The sequence below is a fragment of the Mobula birostris genome, chromosome 13, assembly GCF_030028105.1.
Source record: "Mobula birostris isolate sMobBir1 chromosome 13, sMobBir1.hap1, whole genome shotgun sequence".
In the NCBI taxonomy this organism is placed as follows: Eukaryota; Metazoa; Chordata; class Chondrichthyes; order Myliobatiformes; family Myliobatidae; genus Mobula; species Mobula birostris.
Genome location: NC_092382.1, coordinates 95,519,829 through 95,545,963, shown reverse-complemented (window position 1 = coordinate 95,545,963; position 26,135 = coordinate 95,519,829). Strand labels below are relative to the sequence as shown.

Below are 26,135 nucleotides of genomic sequence, written 5' to 3'. Positions count from 1 at the left end.
GGATGAGTTAGTAAATTTGCTGATGACACAAAGGTTGGGGGTGCTGTGGATGGTGTCGAGGGCTATCAGGTGTTACAGCGGGAAATTGATAGGATGCAAAACTGGACTGAGGAGTGGCAGATGGAGTTCAACCCAGATAAGTGTGAGATGGTTCACCTTGGTAGGTCAAATATGATGGCAGAATATAGTATTATTGCTAAGACTCTTGGCAGTGTAGCGGATCAGAGGATCTTTTAATCCAAGTCCATAAGACATTCAAAGCTGCTACGCAGGTTGACTCTGTGGTTAAGAAGGCATACGGTGCACTGGCCTTCATCAATCGTGCGACTGAGTTTAAGAGCTGAGAGGTAATGTTGCAGCTATATAGGACCCCGGTCAGACCCCACTTGGAGTACTGTACTCAGCTCCGGTCGCCTCATTACAGGAAGTGCATGGAAACAATAGGAAGGGTGCAGAGGAGATTTACAAGGATATTGCCTGGTTTGCGAAGCATGCCTTGTGAGATTAGGCATGAGAAGAGTCCGTCCGCCATCCACACCCCCCTTCTCTCTCTCTCTTCCTCCCTCTATCTCTCTTTCTCTCTCTCTCGTTCTCTAGGTACATTATACACTGCTGTGAGGTTCATTTTCTTGCTGCCTTCCCAGTGAATACAAAGGTACAGAATGGAGCCAATGAAAATTTAAAAAGAAGACAGAAGTGCATTCCCAATCCCAGGCGCTTATCCTTTCCTCTCTCTCCATCCATCACCCTCACTCTCTCGCCTTTTCATCGGCACAGAAGCCGGAGGTCCCAAAGTACCAGGTTCAAAGTCAGTTGTTACCCTTCAGCTATCAAGCTCCTGATACAGTGAGGATAACGTCACTCAACTCAACACAATCTATGGACTCACTTTCAAGGTCTCTGCTACTCATGGCGTCAGGAATACTTATTAACTTTATGAAAAAATATTTTCAAGATTTTCCTTCTTTCACACATTGGCTGTTCTCCACCTTTATTTGCGTGTAGTTTTTCATTGTCTGCTGTATTTTTTTATATTCCTGTAAATGCCATCAGGAAAAACGAATCTCACGGTAGTACATTGTTACACATAATACTTTGATATTGAATTTGCTTTGATCTTTGAAGAATGAAATGTGATCTTTGACCCTCGCTCACTCTCACCCTTTCAGTGAGCTGTGTACCACAGGACGAACGCTTCGCCCTCATCTTCACCATCAGCGACTTTCTTACGAATTTCCTCATCTTCGCCAACGGATTGCTGCTGGATCGCTACGGCATCATGGTGACTCGCCTCCTGGCCATGTAAGTCCCTCTTGAGCTGCCCTATAGCAGTTAACTTCTGGGTAAGCCAGTCGTTTAATTACATTTCGCTATTTTTTTGAGGAGAGTTTAATAAATGTTTGTTTGCTTTTTATAAAACCTGACTCGATTCTATATTCATTGTTGGCGGCCACGTGACATACTTGGGGGCTTGTCCGGGATTTGTTCCAATTTTGCGCTGAAGTGCTTGTTTAATTTATCAACCTGATTTGGAAAAGGGAAATATCCAATTCTTTTGTTTGATTGGTCTGTGGGTGGTATTCAGCAGAAACGAATATTGACGTCTTCATGGAATCTTCAAACCCAGAGTTTTTAGCGAAGGTGAGAAAGGGTGATGTTTCCCAGATTGCTAGGTATGGTTTCGTTTGGTGCAATGCTCGGCGTAGACATCATGGATTAAGTGTCAGCTCGTGTATTTTCTCTGTACTTTCTTCTATGTTCTGCAAGTCTCGGGTAATATTGGAGATAGTGTACTTTCCCATGTGTAATATAATCTCCACCGGAGCTATTTTGTCCTTCATCGTTTCTCTGAGTATGGTAGTTTGGTCCCTGGGGCTCCTGCCGTGTGTTCCGTGGGCCATTGTGACGGGAATCATAGGCGGCCACTTTAACTGCAGTGTCTGTGTTGCTGGGTCTATGGTGCGCTGGGTTGTTCTGTCACAATGGGGTGCTGGGAACGGACCCAAATGCGTGACACAGATACTGAAGTACAAGGAACAGGACTTGCCTAGAGTAGGGACGTGGTAGGATATATGCAAACAGCAGGGACAAGAACGCAGACTTGGCGAGGGAAAGCGGGACCAGGACTAGAAACCATGGACTACGAGACAAGGCTTCGACTCCTAGACCGAGACTGAACAAGGACCCAGAACCTGGGTCTTGCCTCGGTCTCGGACCCCAGAACGAGGCAAGGATATGACATGGCTTCAGGACAGGAAGTGGCTGGGGTCTAGAGGCCTGAGTTTGGATACAGGCTGGGGTCTTTGTTCTTGAGTCTTGAGGCTGGGGTTTTGGGTCTTGAACTTGGCTGCAGTCTGGGGTCTAGAGGCCTGAGTTTGGATACAGGCTGGGGTCTTTGTTCTTGAGTCTTGAGGCTGGGGTCTTGGGTCTTGAACTTGGCTGCAGTCTGGGGCCTTGGATCTTGAGCTTGGCTGCCGGCTGGGGCATTGGGTCTTGAGGCTTGGATGCTGGAGTCTTGGTCGAGGCTTGGAGGCTGGGGACTTCAGGCTTGGGTCCTTGGAGCTTGGCCTGGGATCTTCGAGGCTTGTGTTCTTAGAGCTTGGCCTGGGGTCTTCGAAGCTTGGGTTCTTGGAGCTTGGCCTGGGGTCATCAAGGCTTTGGTTCTTGGAGCTACTCCTGAGCAGGACGCGGAATCCCTGGGCAGGACGTGGGACTCGGATCTTCAGCCCACGGAGGCAAGGACCCAACCGCAGGGTAACGGCAAACGCCTGCTTACCCAACGGAGGCAAGGGACTGGAAGGGACAGAACCAACCGCAGGGTAACGGCAATTACGGCCTGGCTTACCCAACGGAGGCAAGGGCAGGAAAGGAGTTCAATCCGGGTGGCTCTGAGTCTCGGAGCAGCCAGCAACCTTGGCTGGCTACAGAAACGGCCAAGTCCGTAGCACGATGACTGCTCCGACGAGAGGCATCAAGGATTCATGAACCAGTGGTCCTCCAACCAGGCCTCGAGATCACGAATGGTTTCACTAGCCTTCCATCAGCAGGTTGCTCCAAAGGGGTCTGACGAGACAAGCCAGCAGCCCACACTCGATCCGAAGGCCACTTATATTCCAAGCCCCAAGACGGGAATCAGGTGCCTTGTAAACGTCTCCCTGTAACCCAAGGCGCGAGGATCCTGACAGCGTCCTGGAAATTGTGCTCGGCACACTGTTTTGACATGTTGATAACATTGCTTCCATGTCTTTGTCGCAGTTACCCCGTTGGACTTCTCTTCCTTTAAACATTCCTATTCACGTACACACAGCAAGTTTCTTTTTGCCGTTCCAGTTTGACAAGCCCTATTACTTCCTCTGGCACTCCGTACCATATACCCGGCTTCGTTCGTAAATAAGATCAAACGACTGCCCTTCGGATCCACTTTGAAACATTCGCCCTTTCCCATGCCGTCCAGTTCGGCTCAAAGATAAGCATGCTTGTGGACACGCCTGCAGTAACGTTACTCTGGACTCGTCACGGTTTGGGTGGGTGGTGGTGGGGGAAAGCTGGAAGTCAGGAGGGTCAATCAAAGACACATGAAGAGATGGGGTGCAGACCGAGAATGACAGAGGGGGAGAAGAGAGATAGACAGAGAGAGAGAGAGAGAGAGAGAGAGAGAGAGAGAGAGAGAGAGAGAGAGAGGGAGAGAGAGAGAGAGACAGAGAGAGAGAGGGAGACAGACAGACAGACAGACAGAGAAGAGAGGGTAGGCGGAGGGCGAATGACCTGTACTGAGTTGGAATGACCTGTTTGAAAAGGCTCCATTCATGAGCTCCAAAGCTGGGAAAACGGGGTCTGGATCTGCTGGACAGGATTCCGTGGGTAACAAAAGTGATGGGAGGAAGCAGGAGTGATGGTTGGGTGTCAAAGGTTGGATTTGTCTCTCGCCAGATTGCTGTTCACTGCCGGCACCCTGTTGATCGCGTTTTCCACTGCGGGTGAGTCAATGTCTTTCTATTCTGTCTACTGGTAAATCTTGGTCGGACCACACGACTTTGTTTGTGTGTGTGTGCGCGCGTGTGTGTGTGTGTGTGTGTGTGTGTGTGTGTGTGTGTGTGTGTGTGTGTGTGTGTGTGTGTTAGAGAGAGAGAGATAGAGACAGAGAGAATGGGGGTAGAGATACAGACAACGTGTGTGTGCCTCTAATTGTAGAGAGAAATGAAGAGTAATATAACGGGTGACAGATGAAACATTTTGTGCATATTGAGCTCACGGATTCGTCCATTCGTTCCCCGTCGACCTTCTCCAAGCGTTGCTGATCGTCGGACCCTCGCTCCGAGTCCGCTTGTCCGCCAGTCTACCAATTCTCTCCACTCGCGCCTTCCCTCTTCATCTCTCGCCAACAGAAATCCCATAAACGGGACCTTTTCAGAATTGCAGGCGGTGAGTAGTGGGGAACCGCAAGGCTCAGTGCTGGGACCCCAGTTGTTTACAATATATATTAATGACTTGGATGAGGGAATTGAATGCAGCATCTCCAAGTTTGCGGATGACACGAAGCTGGGTGGCAGTGTTAGCTGTGAGGAGGATGCTAAGAGGATGCAGGGTGACTTGGATAGGTTGGGTGAGTGGACAAATTCATGGCAGATGCAATTTAATGTGGATATGTGTGAAGTTATCCACTTTGGTGGCAAAAATAGGAAAACAGATTATTATCTGAATGGTGGCCGATTGAGAAAAGGGGAGGTGCAACGAGACCTGGGTGTCATTATACATCAGTCATTGAAAGTGGGCATGCAGGTACAGCAGGCGGTGAAAAAGGCGAATGGTATGCTGGCATTTATAGCGAGAGGATTCGAGCACAGGAGCAGGGAGGTACTACTGCAGTTGCAGAAGGCCTTGGTGAGACCACACCTGGAGTATTGTGTGCAGTTTTGGTCACCTAATCTGAGCAAAGACATCCTTGCCATAGAGGGAGTACAGAGAAGGTTCACCAGATTGATTCCCGGGATGGCAGGACTTTCATATGAAGAAAGACTGGATGAACTGGGCTTGTACTCGTTGGAATTTAGAAGATTGAGGGGGGATCTGATTGAAACGTATAAGATCCTAAAGGGATTGGACAGGCTAGATGCAGGAAGATTGTTCCCGATGTTGGGGAAGTCCAGAACGAGGGGTCACAGTTTGAGGATAGAGGGGAAGCCTTTTAGGACCGAGATTAGGAAAAACTTCTTCACACAGAGAGTGGTGAATCTGTGGAATTCTCTGCCACAGGAAACAGTTGAGGCCAGTTCATTGGCTATATTTAAAAGGGAGTTAGATATGGCCCTTGTGGCTACGGGGGTCAGGGGGTATGGAGGGAAGGCTGGGGCGGTGTTCTGAGTTGGATGATCAGTCATGATCATAATAAATGGCGGTGCAGGCTCGAAGGGCCGAATGGCCTACTCCTGCACCTATTTTCTACGTTTCTATGTTTCTATAAGCATGGCTGCTACAGAGAAACAATTACCTTAGCAGTGAAACACTACAGGGAAGCGGTTACAGCGCCGTACACTCTCCCCCCACCAAATGTAGTCATGTGCTCAATTCGCCAACTCTTCCTCGAAAACACAAACTCGTATCCAGGTGCAATAGGCAGTGACATAGCTCCCCAAAACGGTAGGTTCACATTCTGTTCCCTCAAAGCTACACAGGACGACCTAGCCAGTTGTCCCCTAGTTCTCTGAGCCCTCCGTACCGGCTCACCTAACCCTTCAGGCCCAGACAGTACTGGGGACACTTCATGCCTCCCCAGACCTATAACTCTTTCCCATCTGCAGCACGGATCCCTCTGTCCCGTTGACAAGCCTCACTTCCTTCCCTGCAGGGTCCGGTTGCAACCCGGGCTGCCCAACTCCTCCCCCACCCTCCACACTTCAGCTGACTCAGAGTAAAACGTCCGGGAGTCTCTTCCTCAATCAAGAGGCCTCAATTAAGGATCCAAGGGAGCATTGCTTTGTGGATCCAGAACTGACTTGTTCACAGAAGGCAAAGAGTGGTTGTAGTTGGGTCATATTCTTCATGGAGGCCAGTGAACAGTGGTGTGCCTTAGGGACCTGCTCTGGGACCTTACTCTTCGTGATTTTTAGTAAATTTGCTGATGACACAAAGGTTTCGGGTGTTGTGGATAGTGCGCAGTGCTGTCAGAGGTTACAGCGGGACATTGATAGGTTGCAAAACTGGGCTGAGAAGTGGCAGATGGAGTTCAAGCCAGATAAGGGTGAACTGGTTCATTTTAGAACATAAAACATAGAACATAGAATAGCACAGCACAGTACAGGTCCTTCGGCCCACAATGTTGTGCCGACCCTCAAACCCTGCCTCCCATATAAGCCCCCACCATAAATTCCTCCATATACCTGTCTAGTAGTCTGTTAAAGTTCACTAGTGTATCTGCCTCCACCACTGACTCAGGCAGTGCATTCCACGCACCAACCACTCTCTGAGTGAAAAACCTTCCTCTAATATCCCCCTTGACCTTCCCACCCCTTACCTTAAAGCCATGTCCTCTTGTATTGAGCAGTGGTGCCCTGGGGAAGAGGCGCTGGCTATCCACTCTATCTATTCGTCTTATTATCTTATATACCTCTATCATGTCTCCTCTCATCCTCCTTCTCTCTAAAGAGTAAAGCCCTAGCTCCCTTAATCTCTGATCATAATGCATACTTTCTAAGCCAGGCAGCATCCTGGTAAATCTCCTCTGTACCTTTTCCAATGCTTCTACATCCTTCCTATAGTGAGGTGACCAGAAATGGACACAGTACACCAAGTGTGGCCTAACCAGAGTTTTATAGAGCTGCATCATTACATCGCGACTCTTAAACTCTATCCCTCGACTTATGAAAGCTAACACCCCATAAGTTTTCTTAACTACCCTATCTACTTGTGAGACAACATTCAGGGATCTGTGGACCTGTACCCCGAGACCCCTCTGCCCCTCCACACTACCAAGTATTCTGCCATTTACTTTGTACTCTGCCTTGGAGTTTATCCTTCCAAAGTGTATCACCTCAAAATTCTCCGGGTTGAACTCCATCTGCCACTTCTCAGCCCATTTCTGCATCCTATCAATGTCTCTCTGCAATCTTTGACAATCCTCTACACTATCGACACCACCACCAACCTTTGTGTCGTCTGCAAACTTGCCAACCCACCCTTCTACCCCCACATCCAGGTCGTTTAATAAAAATCACAAAAAGTAGAGGTCCCAGAACCGATCCTTGTGGGACACCACTAGTCACAATCTTCCAATCTGAATGTACTGCCTCCACCACCACCCTCTGCCTTCTGCAGGCAAGCCAATTCTGAATCAACCTGGCCAAACTTCCCTGGATCCCATGCCTTCTAACTTTCTGAATAAGCCTACCGTGTGGAACCTTGTTAAATGCCTTACTAAAATCCATATAGATCACATCCACTACACTACCCTCATCTATATGCCTGGTCACCTCCTCAAAGAACTCTATCAGGCTTGTTAGACACGATCTGCCCTTCACAAAGCCATGTGAACAACTATTGGTAGAACAAATATGGCACAATATAGCATTAATGGTAAGACTCTTGGCAGTGTGGATGATCAGAGGGATTTTGGGGTCCAAGTCCATCGGACACTCAAAGCTGCTGCGCAGGTTGACTCTGTAGCTCAGAATGCATAGGTACACGGAGCACAGAAAAACAGAGGGCTACAGGTAAGCCTAAGTACAAACGTAGTTCGAAGGTAAGTACATATTCACATCATCTTTGTGGGCCGAAGGGCCTGCATTGTGCTGCAGGTTTTCAGTGTTTCTGTGTTTCTATCATTGGGGAGTGAGCGAAAGGCAGCATAGACCACACGTCCGGGTCATCATCCTCCGAATCAGTATCCCTCTGAGAGGTGGGGACAGGCCTCACCTCGCCTGCTGTGGGCCCTGCAGTCGCCTCGCGTTTCCGCAGAGTTCTCTTACCAGGTGTAGGCTCCAAGTCGGTCTCTGGGTCTTCCTGCACCTTTTGTCCCAGGGGCAACAGGTGGTTCCGATGGAGAATCTTGACAGGCCCATTCCCATCCTTTGGTTTCACCTGGAAAACCGGTAGGTTTGGCATCTGACTCTCCACCACATAGGGCGTAGCCGCCCAGCGGTCCGCCAGTTTATTTTTTCCAGATAACCCCAGATTTCTTAAGAGGATCCAGTCTGCCGGCAGGAGTTGGGAATACCTCAGTATTTGAACATACCTCCTCTTATTTCCTTGATTCTGACTGGCAGCTGCCACCCCCGGTAATTCATGCGCCCTTTTCAGTTGCCTTCTCATGTCGGTCACATACTTCAGATAAGTCTTTGGTGATGAGTCACCCTCTTCAGGCCAAAAGACAAATATCAGTGGCAACCTCGCCTCGCGCCCAAACAGCAGCCAATATGACGAATACCCAGTAGCTTCCTTTTGAGTACAGTTGTAACTGTGAACCAGATGTCCAATATGTTGACTCCACCTGCTCATCTTGCTGATCTCCAGGATCCCCATCATGTCTAGCAAGGGTCGATTAAATCTCTCGGGCTGGGGATCACCCTGCCTGTGATAAGGCGTGGTCAGCGACTTCTCGACTCCAAGAATGTCCAGTAAATCATGGATGAGTGTGCTCTCGTGAGGCCGTCCCTGATCACTCGGTATACGCCTGGAAAGGCCATAATTAATGAAATATTTGTCCCATAACACTTTGGCCACTGTAAACGCTCTCTGGTGCTTAGTAGGGAAATCCTGAGCATGTCTGGTGTAGTGGTCCGTCCCCTTATGGGGTTCCCCTCTCGGCTAGCCCTGTTATCCGGGGGTCCTCACCCGCTGTTAACACCCGGGACACCTCAGTTCTCAGCTCTGCCACAATCTCCTTTACCATTCCCGGTTGGGCTGGCCGCGGTCATTTCACCACCGGGGGCTACGACCGAGGACTGTACGCTGCTGGAGGAGTCATCCCGTGCCTCCGACGCGTTTTCTTCTCTTCACTGGGGTACGGGGACGAATTAGACATTCCAAATCCAACCACTCCTTCCCCTCACGCCTGAGAAACGATAAAATCCTGTCTTTGAAATGTCCGCCCCCAGCTACGGGAAACAAGGCTTGGGACTCGGCTCGCTCGGCTACATTACCCTCCTCCCTGACAGTATGGACAGGCCATGGTCCCGCCTCACTGATAGACGCTGGCAGTTCCACTACTGTTACGTCAGCGCTAATCTGAACTAAAACAAAGTCTCAGCCCGCCATTTTATCAGATCTCCACGATACAACCTCAACATTGCCAACAGCTTTAACCGTACTCAAAAATCGAATTACCAATTCATCCGGGGTACGAATATTCACCCTACACAACACGCACGCATTAGTTAGCTGTAACCCCACGGAAGAGAACCACCGCTCAACCCCGGCAGCATCCGCACCAACACTGATTCAAACACACAACCCACTGGTTCAATGCGCAGGGCAATCCGACGGACTCAATCCCGGTCTAGCCCCCACAATTGTAACCCTCAGGTTCGGCCAGCATGCGTATGTCTTGGAGACACAGCCTCTGGTCCGGCCAGACCGAGAAATCTCGTTTGTGTGGATGCTGCGTGATGTGTTTCCCGGTTACAAATCCGAAGCGTAAAATATCGGACAATACACTGAATGAATTGACTTTATAAATCTCAATCTGAATATAGGGCGAGGAAAGAAAGTAAAAAGAAAAAGTCAGATGTGCACATTGGAGCTTACTGATACGTCCATTCATCCACCATCGACCTCCTCCGAGCGTCCCGGACCTTTGGACACTCGCTTCTAGTCCACTCGTCCGGCGGTCTAACAACTTTCTCCGGTTGCGCCTTCCCTCTTCATCTCTCGCCGACAGAAGACGGCGATATCCCTGCTTCCAGACCCACAAAAAAGAACAACATCCCTCTGATAGGCTATCACGCGTCGTTATCACTACTCATATCCTAAACATTGCTGCCACAGAGAAACCATTAACTGAACATCGAAACATTACAGAGAAGCCAATACACACACACACACACACACACACACACACACACAAACAAACACACGAAGGTAATCTTTCCTCCCGTCGATGTCCTCCGAACTCCACCGACACTCGAATGGGACCACCCTCGTGATCGACCAAATGCTCGACACGAGTCTGTCCTCGTTTCCTCTCCTTGCCGAGGACCCTGGGTCTCGGACTCCCGCTCGGGGTCCCTTCCGTTGCCCAGTTTACAACATCTCTCGGGTCGCGTCTCCTCTTTCTGTCCCCATCGCGCCTTCTGATCAGAGCCCGCGAAAAACAATAGCTTTCATACACAAGGAACAATAACTTTGTGTGCACTTTGTGTGCACGTTGCTGTGTTTTGTGTACGTGTGCGTCACCCTCGCCTCCAAGCGGCGCTGCAGTAACTGAAATGCTCCCCCGCACGTTGCCTTTATTGCCACATAGCGAGAATGCTATTTTTCGTAATGTTAATATAATTTTGAAATCAATGCTAATATAACTGTGCAACATCTTAATATTTATTGTGTATTAACGAAAATAATCTACATTAAAAAATAATCCACATAAAATAAATTTACATTAAAATATTTGACAGTTTCAATATAGTTACATTGCCAGTGTTTCAAGTTACACTGTGATTAAAATAGACGGAACGTAGCAGTGCGTGGCTGTGGTGTGCCAGTGCGTGGTTGCGTGTCTGTGCGTGGTTGCGTGTCTGTGCGTGGTTCCGTGTCTGTCTGTGCACTGTGCGAGCACGAGAGAAGGGAAGAGGAAGAGTATGCTCATAAGAGACAGTGAGATCCGCCGTCAAATGCTCCTGGTTTCCGCCTCACTCTCGCTCTCATTCCCTGTTACAGCGTCGGCGCTGCTGCTGTTTCCCGCGCTCATACTCATTGGAGTGGGAGGAGTCTTCCTACTGACAACAAACCTAAAGGTGTTCAGGGGGTCACTTTCATATCCGCGTGGTATCAGCGACAGAACGGGCTTGAAACGCCGGGTTCAAAGGACTAATTCAGGGAGAGCTCCGCCCTGTGGTTCCCCCATAATGCACAATGATTAGACAGGGTGGATTGTATAAAGTGAGTCCAGAATTACAGCCTTAATCGACATGCAGAGGGAGCTGCTGGAGGAGGAACGTATCATTGGGCCTTCTCTTCAGGAAAGAGAGACTGACATGCCATCAGGACGAACTCCGGGACAGTTGTCAGAGATAGTTTTAAATTATTTTGCAGAAAGATAGGACTTGTCCACAAGTTAAAATCTTGACCGCAGAAATATCAGATGTGGTTGCATTAGCGGGGAACGTCCTGAGAAGGGGAAAGATTGTTGACAGATAAAAGGATGCGAAGTCCGCCGAAGAATGTTGAAAGTGCGGAAGCAAGGGTTTGGGGACAGCATCTTGCTGTTAGGGCGAAAGATGAGGCAGATGGCTTATGGAATTACTGGAGAGGATTGTGATGGATAAGATCTACTGCTAATTGGATAGATAAGGACTGACTACCGATCGTTAACTGGGCTTTGTTGATGAGATGTCGTGCCTCAAAAAAGATTCAGGCTTCTTCGGAGGGCGTTGATGAGTGAAGTGAGGGGGATTTTGTTTCTGCAGCAATTCAGAAAGACCATTGACAAGTTATAGTATGGAAGGTTGGATCTGGTCATCGAGCACTGCGGCAGAGAAAAAGGCCCATCAGAGTGTACACTCTGTTCGGCACTGTCATTATACCGAGTTCCATCGACCCGCACGGAGACCATAAACCTCCATAGCCACCCCCACCCCACCCATGTAATTATCCAAGCTTCTCAAATGTAGCAACCGGAATGGCATGAAATTGAGGGAAACGTGGCTAAGTGGATATATAAACGGCTTGATGTTCGGATGCAGAAGAGAGTGGAGGAAGGTTATTTATCGGGCTGGGGGTCAGTGACTAGTGACGCTCTCCTGGGGTACGTTTTGCAACCACTGTGCTTGCTTCTGTATAGAAAAGACTGAGATGGGACTGTGCAAGGCATCGTTAATTGGTTGTGCAGGATGTAGTGAAGACGCCATCAGCAAATTTCAATGGGATCTGACCAGCTGAGTAACTGGCGGGGAAACTGAATCAGGTTTTTCTTTGAATTCAAGCCAGAGATGTTCTATGTTGGGAAGTCAAAAGAGGTTGCCACATCCATGCTGAATTTTAGAGTCCTGGAAAATGTCGTCGGAAATGACGTCACAGGTTGGGAAGCAGAGACGGGGCGCACTTGCCTTCATCAACTGGCAAAGAATATCACGTGATATAGACGAGTTGTAGATATCATCAGATAGAGATTAACCCAGAAAGATGTGAAGTGAATCTCCTGGGGAGGGCAAACACAGTGAGACAGTACACAGCTAAGGGCAAGATCCTCAATAGTGTTGCTAAGCAGAGAGATTTAGTGACCCAAGTTCATAGGTCCTTGAAAGCGGCTACACAGGTCGATAAGGTGGTTGAGAAGGATGATCGAGGCATTGAGTGTAAAGATCAAGATGGTTCTGTTGCAACTTTATAGAAGTCTGTTCAGGCCACATCTGGATTATTAGTCACAGTTCTGGTCGCCCCAGGAAGGATGTTGAGTCTTTGGGGAGGGGGCAGAGGAGGTTTATCAGGTTTCTGCCTGGTTTAGAGCTCTTGCGCCAACCTGAGAGCCTGGATGAATTTGGTTATTTTCTTGGAGTGGCGGAGTCTGAACGGAGACCTGATTAGGGTTTATACGATATTTGAGGGGCAGAGATAGAGTAGACAGGGAGAATCTGTTTCCCAGGTTTGAAATTCCCAACACCAGGGGGCACGCCTTGAAGGTGGGAGGGTGTAGGTTCAAGGGGGATGTGAGCGGTAAGTATTTTTACTCAGAGGGTAATGTATAAACTGAAATGTGCTGGTGGTAGTGGCAAATGCAAGTCTGGGTCTTTTTTGATGCTTTGGCTGCACGTTTGAGTTCTCAGTCGGGGGCGCCGATGAATTTTTGCTTGGTGGGGGAGGGGGGCTGTCGCTTTGTTGCTGCTTGAGCGTGGGAGGCCGGGGGGAGGTAGCTTTATGGTTCTAATATGTAGCTATCATTCGTTCTTCGGGGCACCCCTGTGTTCTTCTGGATGTTTACGAAGAAAAGGGTTTCAGGATGTACATGGTCTCATTTCTCTGACATTAAATGTCCCTGTTGAAACCTACTGAAGCCTGTTAAATGCCTGCAATAAAATGGATCTCAAGGCAGTATATGGTGACAGACAATCAATGGACACTTCATCAGCTAGTTCCTGTACCGAGCGCAGCAGCCACTCAGTGTACGTTCGACGTCTGCTGCTGCTGCTCGGCTGGGTCTTTATTGATGCTTTGCTGCAAGCCTGAGTGCTCGGTGGAGGGCGCCAATGAGTTTTTTTTTGCTGGCGGGGAAGCAGGGGGAGGGTGTTGCTTTGCTGCTGCTTGTGCGTGGGAGGCGGGCAGGGAATAATCACTGAATCCCCTGACCTAGTTTGCATGCTTTTAAGCATTGAGTTGCTGCCACATGATTGGCTGATTAGATATTGTCATTAAGGAGTAGGTGTACAGGACTACCCAATCAAGTGTTCACTGATTGTACACTTACTTCGATAATACATTTCCTTCGATTGTCAATGTCTGAATAGGCGGGTCGGAGCTGAATATTGCATCAGCTTCTCCGGACAGTTCCACTGACTTTGTTATGTTTGCGTCCGATTTCCCCAGGCCGGAATCTTGTTCGGGAGGAAGAGCTCCACTGTTATGTCTCTGCATTCGGGAGCCTTTGGTTCAGCTCCGATCGTCTTCCTAGTGGTCAAGGTAAGAGCCCTGTCATCAAAGTAACTCTTGGGAAGCTTTCCGTGGTGAGAAGGGATGAAGAAAGTGGGGTGAATTCAGGGATAGGTTGTCATACAGATCGTGGTGGGTACGAGGAACAGCTTGGCATGGGTGGTGGTCGAGGTAGATACATGAGGCGGGTCAACAAACTTTCGATTCGTAAATGGCTGATGGAAAAACTGCAAGGCTGTATTAAAGGAAATTAGTACATTGATCTTAGAGCAGGGGTCCCCAACCTCTTTTGCACCGGGGACCGGTTTGATATTGACAATATTCTCGAGGGGGTGGGGGTGTGGGAGGGTGGGGGATGGGGGTGTTAAACACGACCTGAGTATAGGTTATAAGTCAACTATAGTTCACTTATAAGTGGCTAATACACTCAATTTCGTTTCTAAAGGGGATTATCTAACGAATTTAATATTAACCACACAGCCCATATTTAGCTTGCATGAATCGGCGATAGGTTCTGATCTGGGCCGACATTTACGTGCCGGGCAGCACCTAAACAATTAGCTTTTTTTTATTTCGGGTTTTTTCTTAAAGATGTTCTGAGTGTGTCCCAGCTACCTCTGTACCCCTGCAGTCTTCGCGGCCCGGAGGTAGGGGACACCGAATTCTAAGTTAATTATAAGTCAATGGCATCATAACATTTTAAGCAACGTTTGGATATTAAACACACAGCGCATATTTTCCTCATATGAACAAATATAATCATTACAACACATCAATATCGCTGAATTATTATTGGAATTATTGGCTTGTTTTTCTGCGACAAGACGGTGCCATCGAGGGGTGAAAGGTGACAGCGATAATCGAAAAGGTTTCCTTATGTCCAGTCTATTCCGCAATTTAGTTTTCGTTGCATTCATTGCAAAAAAACTCCGCTTTGCAGCGATATGATGTTGGAAATGGAAGCAAAGTTTTCAGTGCTTTCGTGATTATCTCAGGATATTAAGCCTTGTCTTCGATACAGAATGCCAGCAGAGATGTTATGTCAAACTTACTTTTCAGCACACCGTCACTTGCAAGCTTGAGGAGTTGATCTTCTTCCCGCGCTGACATGGAAGATCCACCGGAAACATTCACAAATGGGTCACGGACTCATTCCTTGGCACGTCTTGGGTCACTGATGACCTCGCGTGCGTTAAAGTTCAACAGTGGTTATGACAGGGCATGAGGAAAGGTGCAGCTGACTCATATCATTTCCTCGCAGCCGGGTAGCACATGCTTTGCGGCCCAGTACCAGTCCGCGGCCACGTGGTTGGGAACCGCTGTCGTAGAGGATGCTTAAAAGTCGACCAAGATTGCACCGTGCAACAAGTTTCTATATTCATTGAGATGGATACTGAGAGGAGTGGTTCACCGACTTAAATGAGGGAAGTGAGGAGAGCAACCGGGAGGACGAATGACAGGCAGAAGGAGAGAACGGTGTGTGGGTGAAGGGAAGACGTCACGGGGACTGGTGGGGACGTTGAAACAAACATGAGAGGAGACAAGGAGGAATGCTTTCTACAACTTGAAGAGATGGGTGTTCATGCTAATAAGGTGGCGACAGCCAGGGCGGAATACGAGGTGTCGTGCCGTTAATACGCGTCCGACCTCAGTTTGGCAGCAAAGCACGCCGTGGACTGACACGTCGCTGGAGGGCTGTGAAGTGGGATTATAATCTGTCGCCAGCGATGCTCACTGAGACACACGGGTGCAGATAGGCGTACTATAAGCACGCGGTGGGGTTGGGGGGTGGAGAGAGAGAGCGAGAAAGAGAGAGAGAGAGAGAGAGAGAAAGAGATTAACAAGGAGACTGTGGTTGGAAATAAAGTCGTCTCGAGTTTTGTAAGAAATTCGGAGAACGATGGACGATGAAATACGGAACTGGAAGAGGAGGAAGTGGAGAGATGATCAGGGAACTCGGACAGAAGAACGACTTGGAAATGCTTGGTTCCTTCAGAGAGTAATGGCGGAGGGAGTGGTGTGGGGTGAGGGATGCGGGTGACAAAGGGATGGGTTTATGTCAGTACCAGTGCTGCTGACGTCCGCCAATATTCTGACGTTTCTCCCCTTTCAGGTGGTCTATGAAGCTGGTTTCTCCCTGAAGGCCATCTTCCTGTTTATCAGCTGCCTCAGCGTCCTGCACGTCCTGCGCACCGTATTCCTCCTTCCCTGGGGACACATCCCCTACCCACTGCCGGAGGGCTTCACCTACGGGTAAGGCGCATAACGGGAACGGGGTTTCTGGAGCAAAGGCAGGAACCCAGCAATGGGGTACAAGCTGAAACCGAATGTGGAGATCGGGTAGTTCGTATCGTTCTGGGATAACTGGTGATTGACGGGTGGTTTCAAACTGAGATATCGTGCAGTTCAATTGGTTGATGCATAGAATAGCCGGTAATCTGAAGTGAGTTGACGACAGGGATATAATCCCAGGTTTCTGTGGGTTTGAATATAAAACAGATGTCCGAGTGTGAGATATACGATGAGGAATAATCCGGAGTTCAGTGGATTCATATATAGAATAATAGGTCCGCGGGGTGCGATTCATCGGATAGCGGAGAATCCAGAGATTGAGTGGTATATAGAAACATACATAGAAAATAGGTGCAGGAGTAGGCCATTTGGCCCTTCGAGCCTGCATCGCCATTTATTATGATCATGGCTGATCATCCAACTCAGAACCCCGCCCCAGCCTTCCCTCCATACCCCCTGACCCCCGTAGCCACAAGGGCCATATCTAACTCCCTCTTAAATATAGCCAATGAACTGGCCTCAACTGTTTCCTGTGGCAGAGAATTCCACAGATTCACCACTCTCTGTGTGAAGAAGTTTTTCCTAATCTCGGTCCTAAAAGGCTTCCCCTCTATCCTCAAACTGTGGCCCCTCGTTCTGGACTTCCCCAACATCGGGAACAATCTTCCTGCATCTAGCCTGTCCAATCCCTTTAGGATCTTATACGTTTCAATCAGATCCCCCCTCAATCTTCTAAATTCCAACGAGTACAAGCCCAGTTCATCCAGTCTTTCTTCATATGAAAGTCCTGCCATCCCAGGAATCAATCTGGTGAACCTTCTTAGTACTCCCTCTATGGCAAGGATGTCTTTCCTCAGATTAGGGGACCAAAACTGCACACAATACTCCAGGTGTGGTCTCGCCAAGGCCTTGTACAACTGCAGTAGTACCTCCCTGCTCCTGTACTCGAATCCTCTCGCTATAGATGCCAGCATACCATTCGCCTTTTTCACCGCCTGCTGTACCTGCATGCCCACTTTCAATGACTGGTGTATAATGACACCCAGGTCTCGTTGCACCTCCCCTTTTCCTAATCGGCCACCATTCAGATAATAATCTGTTTTCCTATTTTTGCCACCAAAGTGCATAACTTCACATTTATCCACATTAAATTGCATCTGCCATGAATTTGCCCACTCACCCAACCTATCCAAGTCACCCTGCGTTCTCTTAGCATCCTCCTCACAGCTAACACTGCCACCCAGCTTCGTGTCATCCGCAAACTTGGAGATGCTGCATTTAATTCCCTCATCTAAGTCATTAATATATATTGTAAACAACTGGGGTCCCAGCACTGAGCCTTGCGGTACCCCACTAGTCACCGCCTGCAATTCTGAAAAGGTCCCGTTTATTCCCACTCTTTGCTTCCTGTCTGCTAACCAACTCTCCACCCACACCAATACCTTACCCGCAATACCGTGTGCTTTAAGTTTGCACACTAATCTCCTGTGTGGGACCTTGTCAAAAATCTTCTGAAAATCCAAATATACCACATCCACTGGTTCTCCCCTATCCACTCTACTAGTTACATCCTCAAAAAATTCTATGAGATTAGTCAGACATGATTTTCCTTTCACAAATCCATGCTGACTTTGTCCGATCATTTCACCGCTTTCCAAATGTGCTGTTATCACATCCTTGATAACTGACTCCAGCAGTTTCCCCACCACCGACGTTAGGCTAACCGGTCTATAATTCCCCGGTTTCTCTCTCCCTCCTTTTTTAAAAAGTGGAGTTACATTAGCCACTCAGGAATCGGTTATAGGCTGGGAAATAATCCTGCAGTTCAGAAGGTCTCTATATAGAGAGGCTTCTGTGCTGCAGTGGGTTAAATGTCGGGATACTGTTCAGGTGATTGAGTAACGTTTTCTAGTACAGATGCAAAACAAAGTTTCTGCAGGGTTAAACACAGTATAACATAGTTACAGGAGTGACCGATTGGATGGGATTTAATATGAAGATTCAAGAGGTTTATGTACAGAATATCCCATGTCGTGGAATGGATTATACCAGGGTCACTAGGTTTTAATGCAAAATAACGGAGGCTCCACAGTATCATCCAGCTGTTTTGTAGTTTGCGGAGAGAATCACCAGAGTCCGCGCGTGCGCAAAAGGTTGGGAAATAGTCTAGAGGTTCAGTAGGTTTACAGAGTGTATAGGTATCCCAGAGTTCTGTCGTTTTCCATGCGGGAAAACAAAGGTCCAGGAATGAGCTGTGGGACGCAATCACATTGCGGCGAATGAGAGATACAGGAGGTATGGTTATTTATAGGGTACGTACACCCCACAATGCACTGCAGGCCAGAGTGGCTCCGGGACTTTTTCTTTATAAAGAATATTAGGAGGGCGGCATTGCGCCGAAGGAAGGAAATGAACTCAGGGGTTCGGGCTGTTTTACGCAGAATAATTATGTGGTAAGAGTTAACTTTATTTCTCCAGCTTTTTCATGACCATAGTCCCGATGGATTCGGTCTGACGTAATGACGTTTCATGACGTTTTGCTTCCCCGCTCAGAGTGGATTGCGAGAAGTTACGGTTGACCGCGTTCTGGCGTAAGTCAGATTCTGCCAACCAGCTGAACGTCCTGCAGGGGGCAGTCGAGATGAGAGCAGACCGCAACGAGCGGAAGGCGCAAGCCAGCGAGGGATGGACGACCAGGAAGCAGGAAGTGGAACACGAAAGGACCGAGCGACTCACGGGAGAGGCAGCGGGAGGGCACGGGGTGGAGGGAGAGACGGAAGATGAAAATAGTAGACACTCTGGAGAGGGAGCAGCGGAAACAGAAGGTAGGAACGAAGCGGCGTTGGTGTCAGAAGGAATCGCGGAAGATGGAAATGAGTTGCCGACTAATCGAGCGAATATGCAACCAGCTGAAATACCAGGTGAGAACGCCTTTCTCTTTCAGAATCAGATTCCGATTCATTGATAAATGCTCATCGATACATCCGGTCAAACGTTTTGTTTGTGTGAACAGCCTGCACAGCCAGGAGGCGCGGGAACAGACCGAAGGTGTTACCACAAATTCTGGCGCCAACATGCCGGCCATGTTCCAGGGACACTTCCACCCTTGGGACTAGACGATGACTTTACCGGCCTGCATGTGCCTCATAGTTTTAAACACATTTATGAAGTCGGAACAGTAAATTGTATACCAGAAATTAGACTTTAGACACCCACCCTGCCACGGGTCCTCGGCTAAAAGGGTGGGATGAAAGGCTCTCGCTCCGCAGCTTCCCGCTTTTAATCCTGTTCTCCACCCGCTGCAGGTTCGGGAGTCAGAGAGGAAAACGATGCCTCCTTTCGGAACTCTGTCTTCTCCTGGTTGTTCCTGACCTCTCTGTTCTGGTCCACGCTTACTCAGCTACGCATAATCTTTTTTATCGGGACATTGAACCCGCTGCTCGGCCTGCTGACGGATGGCGACGCCACGCAAGGTCAGTTCGCAACGACACTCCCTATATTGGAACAGGGGGCTGAGGGAAATCGGAGACGTAGAGGAGGGGGAGTAGGATTTGGTAGTCAGGAAGGGCGAAGAGGGAGTTCAGAGAAAGACAGGGGGAGGGGCAGGAGAGGAAGAAGGATGGAGCAGGAGCCAGAGAGGGTAAGGAAGAAAGGGAGGGGTGGAATGAGGTTGGGAAAATAGAGATGGAGGAGGGGAGAGAGCGGGAGTGTGTGAAATAGCGGAGGTGCCGAATGAGAGGGAGAAGCGGAGGATTGGTGATCCTGAGCTGGTCGGCCGTGGAGGTGTGAGAGAGTGCGGGGTTCGAAGAGGAGGGTGGGGAGTCACGAACAGGGACGGAGCTGGTGGGGGAGGGTAAGGAGGATAGAGAAGGGGCAGAAGAGAGGGAGAGGGAGCAGGTCGGAGGTGTGGACCAGGGAGAGGGAGATGTGAAAGGATAGAAGAGTTCTGGGGGATGGACAGTACAAGCGGAGAGGTGGAAGGAGAGGTAGGAGGAAGTAGAAAGACAGGTGGCTGGAGAGGGATTGTGACTGAGAGGCGGAGCCGGAGGGTTTGAGGAACAAAAGAAGGAGAAGCTGAGGGTGTCATGGGTGGGGAGGACGCTGGGAGCGGAGCCAAATGCAAGACACAGACACCTAAGAACGAGGAACAGGACTTAACTAGAGAGCTGGGACAAGAACACAGACTTGCGTTAGGACATTGGTTGGGCAAGCGGGACCAGGACTAGGAACTGGCCACTAGGAGCCTGGCCTTGGACTCCAATCTAGAGACTGGACAAGGACCCAGAACCTAGGTCCTGACTGGGCTCGAACACCGGAGCTAGGAGAGGGCATGACTTGGCTACAGGACTGGACATGCTTGGGTTCTTCGGGGCTTGGGTTCTTCGTGGCTTGGGTTCCTCGAGGCGAGGACATGATGAGGCGGGAATTCCTCGAGGCGAGGACGTTACGAGGCTTGGGCTCGTCGAAGCGAGGACATGACGAGGCTTGGGTTCAGACTCCGAGACAGAGACTGGACAAGGATCCAGAACCTGTGTCTTGACTCGGGGTCGGTCTCTGGAACTAGCCGAAGACATGACGTGGTCTTGGGAGACAGGACTAGGCAAAGCTACAGGACAGAACGAGAAACTCCTGGGCAAGATGAGAGAACTCCAGTACATAACGAGTGGACTTCAGCACAGGACGATTCACATGGGCAGTGCGAGGGATATGAACAGGACGAGAACACGAAGCCTTGACTTGTTAGAAGGAGACAGGAACGCAGAGACTTGGTCGAGATAGATAGGAACTCAGAACCTTGGTCGAGGGAGGACAGGAACGCAGAGCCTTGGACTTGAGAGCCGGGACCCCTGCTGAGGAACAGGACTTAGGGCCGGTGCTGTACGCAGCGTCAAGACCCCTCCTGGGGAGCAGTACGTAGGGCCGGGACTCGTAAACAGAACACCGAGAGACAGTTCCCAACAGAAGGTAGCGGACCTACCTAGTGAAGGCGTGTACACAGAGACGGTTCCCAACACAAAGTAGAGGCAAACAGCCGGACCTACCTAGCGAAGGCGTGGACACAGAGAAGGTACAAAACAACGATAGACAGTTCCTTATCTTGCTCCGGCGGTTGAACTTGACAGCGGTACGGACAAAGGTTGCAAGCAAGGGTTACAGGCGAGGCAGGCTCCAGGCGAGGTAACGCGAGACAAGGCTCCGGGTGAGGGAAGGCGAGACAAGGTGAGGCAAGGCGAGGCAAGGCTTCAGACACTAGTTGCAGTGCAAGACTTCAGGAGGAAGGGGAGGAGGAGGGATTCAGACAGGGGGTTTGGACAGGAACAATCCAGCAACTGAAGCTGAACCAAGGAGCTATTTATGTAGCCAGCCCAAAATATGAATCAGCTGCCTCAATTAGAGCACCCAACAGAAAAAATAGAATGCATAGAAAGCCGGTCATAAAAGGTTCACGCGGCCCAGCCCCTGGAAATGGGCGAAGTCAGCATAGATAGCGAATACTGGGATCTAGAGTGTTAAAAAAAAAACAGAAACACAGCTATTTTTCTGGAGGGCAAAGTTATAAGCCAGATGTCAGGATTAAACCAGTTTCAGATCTCACTGAGTGAGATGATGGAACGAGACAGAGAGGCGGGTGACATCCGGCTGCCGGAGGCAATCAGACTGCCGCGCTGGCTGTGAGTCCCAACACGTCGCTTGCTCCAGCGGAAGACTAACCCTACCGAGGGTAGTTAGCAAAATGTATAACGTTCTGTGCAGCATCGCAGGTGGAGAATTGAAATTGTTTATTTTATTGTCACCTGGACCGAGGTACACTGAGGAGTTTGTCTTGAGGATTGAGGAAAAGCGGGGTAAAATAATGTCTGACAGTTGCGGAGAAAGTGGGTTGCAGGTGTACGATCAGGTGAAAGACCAAATCGACGTCGGCTTGGAGGTCCAGTACCCATGTTGTCGTAAAAGAGAAGGATGTAACCTTGGGGCAGAAGCTGTCCTTCAGTCTCGATGTTCGCGCCTTCAGACTTTTGTACCTTCCGCCCGCTGGGAGAGTCGAGAAGAGGGAACGTCCAGGGTGTCTGCGCTCTTTGTCGATTTACGATGCTTCACTGCGGAGCGGCAAGTGTAGAGAGAGTCATGGTCGGGAGGCTGTTTCCCATGATGCACTGCTCTGTGCCCGCAGCTCTGGAGAAATGTATCGCTGTCTCCTTCTCGCTACTCAATCCTTCCCCCCCCTCTCTATTTCTCTCTCTCTATCTCTCTACACATCTATGTACCTATCCATCTCTCTCTCTCTCTCTCTGTCTCTCTCTGCTGGCTTTCTTCTTCCTGTGATTTTGCTCTGTAGTGTGTTTCTTCCTTCCCTTTGACAGTCAGCAGGATGTGGTTGACGGAACTATGGCTGAAACACGGGCAAATCATACCCTGAGACTAGAAAACATTGGATCAGAGCCAGGCCATTCGGCCAATCGAGTACGCTCCGCCATTCTATCATTGCTGACTGTTACTCCTCTCCACCCCATGCCTACCACTTCGTCTCGTTACATTTGACACACCCTTACGAATTGAGAAGCCGCTCTCTCTCTCTCTGTCTCTCTCTCACTCTCTCTCTCTCTCTCTCGCTCGCTCGTTCACTGCATTTCTCTCCCCGCTCTCTCCCTGTCCACATATGCCGACCTCCCTTCTACACGCATTCTTAATCTTCCCTTCTTCTCCCTCTCAGTCAGCAGGTTGACCACCGCCTTCGCCTTCACCCAGCTCCTCAATATTGTTTGCGCTTCCTGGAACGGGTTAATCCTGGATCGACACAAGTGGAGAGGCGGGCGTTCGAAGTGGGAGTCAGGTAGTCCCGGAGAGAGGTGACGCTTTCTCGGTGACCTGCGATCGCGGTGACCCTCTTCACCTGGTAACCTGGGACACGTGCGTCAGGATCTGCTCGTCCCGTTCTGAGCGTCTGGCGTCTTGTGAGAATCTCACACTTCGCATGTCGCTCTGTCGCCCACGACAAGCAGCCTCAGACTCACGTCCTCAAACGTTGTCACACACACACGCACACATATCTTATCAGGCTCTGTTAGTCGCGCTCTCTGCTTCTCTCAATCAGAACGGCCATTGGGCATTCACATCCACTCGAGTCGCGGCGTGCACGCTCACTGTCTCACTCACGCTCACGCCCAAAGGTCCACAAAGACCACCGCACCCTCGTAGCATTCAATCGCGCCGATTGTCAAGCCCATATGTTCAGTCCACATGCAGTTTCATAGATCACGATGCAGTCTTCCGACCCAGCGAGACCCCACTACCGCCCGCCCAGCCTGTTCGAATATCCTGTCACACCCTGCCCCCACCGCGTGAAAAAGTTATCGCTCAAGACCCTTTTCAATGATTCCCATCTCAGCCTAATGCTCTTTCCCAAACTGTTCTGCAGTGTTCTACCCAATGGATTAGTCTGTTACCGTTCTCTTTATGCATATCAAAATGTTAAACATTTCTATTCAGCCGTCTCCTGGTCCCCTACTCTGACATTCCTGAGAACCACTGGCCCATTGCGCTCCCTAGTCGCTTCCCATTCATGGCGCATCGGCTCGATTTCCGGAAGTACATCGTCTCACCACCAGAAATCATAGTTTCACTCGTCTCTCTCCTGGAGTGTTTGTGCAAAGTGACGCATTTGATGGACAAGTGCTGAAACCTTGTCTCCTCTCCCCTCCCCATCCCAGGCTCGGTCGCCTTCCGGAGACTGGCGGACATGCAGTCGGCGGTGCTCTCCTTGGCCATTACTGTCACCCTCACCGTGCTCTTTTCCATCTCCGCCGCTATCCCCGTTTCGGAGGTGCAGTACTTGACATTTGTCCTGCTCATGCTGGATCAATCGTTCATGTACGGTGGTGCCCCGGCTTTCCTCGTCATGACGTAAGTGCCACGCGCCATGCCGGGTTTGCGCCACATATCTCCATTTAGCCAATATTTATAGTGTTCCGGGCAGTTGTGTTCTCCACATTTGCAGGAACGACGTGAAGACGTTGGGGAGGGAGTGCAGAAGACGTATAGCACAGTTGTGCTTGGATCGCAGGAAATATATTACAAGAAGAGGCTGGACAAACTTGGGTTTGTCTTCTCTGGAGCTTCAGAGGCTCGGGAGGGACCAGATACACAGTAGATTGATTAAACCGAGAGGCACAGGCTGTCTTATTCCCAGCGTAGACATTTCAAGCATTTACGGTGAGAGGGGGAAGCATTAAAGAGGAGTTAAGGGAGATTTGGGAAGCATGTTCGCGGGAACAACACGATACACATCATCGGTGTGTGGACCGGACAGTTGGGGGAATCGCGAAAGCAGCACACGACGGCAGTACTTTGAAAAAACACCGAGGTAAACCCATGAACGGACGAGGAATGTGGAGATACATGTCGCACAGAGAGCGCAGAAGGGATTTGCATAAATTAGCATTATGAGTGACGCAACAATGTTGGGGAGAAGGGGCGGTTCCTGTCCTGTGCTGGGATGAGAGGAAGCACCTTGGACCGGTATTAGAACAGACTATTTGGGCCGAATGGCCCAGCATTGCGATATCCAATCCCGGAAACCTTCTGCCTTTCTCCTCCCTCGGCAGGTTCCCTCCGCGCCACTTTGGAAAACTCTTCGGGATAACAAGCATCGTGGGCGCCCTGGTCAACCTGCTCCAGTATCCTCTCTTTATCCTCGTCAACGGCCCCTTGCAGGACAACCCACTGTACGTAAGTATCGGGAGGCTGAGTACTCCCTGTGAACCGTGCGTCTGTTCGCTCTGGCTGGGAGATGGATCGGGGTGTGACGCAGCAAGCCAGGCCACGGTGTGACATGTGACCGACTGCAGGAAACGTCCTTTAGCAGGAACGTGAATGTTGTGGGAATGCGCAGAGGGAATGAGTGTAATTATCTGTGGTAGTACCAGAGTAACTGGGGTTGCTTTCCCGAGAGCAGAGGTGGTTTAAGGAGACCTTGAACAGAAGCAGCCCAAGTCATGACACATTCCGACAGAGTAGGTGAGGCGAAGCTGTATCTGAGGAGAATGAGACTGTTTGCGAAACAGCGCAAGTTGAAGCGAGTTAACACAGGACCTGCAATTATTTCCGCACACAGCGAGTGGTTCTGATTTGGAAAGGGTTATCTGATCGAGTGATGGAGACTCGATTGATCAGGATTGTTCCGCATTGTACCAGGTGTAAATACTTCAATTCAGATTTGGGAATGGCCCCGAGGATTTGGTGCCAACTCACTGTCCTGCGAGTTGCCAGTACGGAACTGGACCGGGGGTGAACGGGGTGGGGTGAGAGGGGTGTGGGGCGATGACAAGTGGCCCGATTCCAGGCTGAGGGATGGAAACTGCTTCAGTTCATCGTCTCTCTTATCGTCTTTTTCTCCCTCCTTTCCCAGCTGAACATCGCATTCATCGCCCTGGCCGCCCTGACCTACGCCCATCCAGTCAACGTCTACCTCTACTGCAGACGGGAGAGCCGGCGGAGGGCACAGTGAAGCCCTCACCACTCCCCAAAGCCGACCCGTAAGATCAACACCGCGGTCAGCTTTGCGTGTCACGTTGAAAAATACATTTCCAGGGCGTTACTAATCCACTAATAGTCATAGTTATAGTCATAGTCATACTTTATTGATCCCGGGGGAAATTGGTTTTCATTACAGTTGCACCATAAATAATAAATAGTAATAGAACCATAAATAGTTAAATAGTAATATGTAAATTAGGCCAGTAAGTTATGAAATAAGTACAGGACCAGCCTATTGGCTCAGGGTGTCTGACCCTCCAGGGAGGAGTTGTAAAGTTTGATGGCCACAGGCAGGAATGACTTCCTATGACGCTCTGTGTTGCATCTCGGTGGAATGAGTCTCTGGCTGAATGTACTCCTGTGCCAACCCACTACATTATATAGTGGATGGGAGACATTGACCAAGATGGCATGCAACTTGGACAGCATCCTCTTTTCAGACACCACCGTCAGAGAGTCCAGTTCCATCCCCACAACATCACTGGCCTTACGAATGAGTTTGTTAATTCTGTTGGTGT

The 26,135-nt window shown here is 49.6% G+C and overlaps 1 protein-coding gene across 1 annotated transcript in view; it reads left to right on the top strand.

Annotated features, from left to right (window-relative positions):
• The window catches only part of LOC140208063 (equilibrative nucleobase transporter 1-like), a 28,552-nt gene extending 2,964 nt beyond the window's left edge, over positions 1–25,588 (top strand). Inside the window, exons 2-12 of the mRNA XM_072276588.1 lie at positions 1,174–1,302; positions 3,931–3,977; positions 10,867–10,943; positions 13,729–13,821; positions 15,905–16,044; positions 18,637–19,004; positions 19,389–19,556; positions 22,796–22,915; positions 23,793–23,985; positions 24,687–24,810; positions 25,490–25,588. Of these exons, the coding sequence (XP_072132689.1) occupies positions 1,174–1,302; positions 3,931–3,977; positions 10,867–10,943; positions 13,729–13,821; positions 15,905–16,044; positions 18,637–19,004; positions 19,389–19,556; positions 22,796–22,915; positions 23,793–23,985; positions 24,687–24,810; positions 25,490–25,588 (1,558 nt within the window). The remainder of the gene's footprint in view (positions 1–1,173; positions 1,303–3,930; positions 3,978–10,866; positions 10,944–13,728; positions 13,822–15,904; positions 16,045–18,636; positions 19,005–19,388; positions 19,557–22,795; positions 22,916–23,792; positions 23,986–24,686; positions 24,811–25,489) is intronic.
• The last annotated feature ends 547 nt before the right edge of the window (positions 25,589–26,135 follow it).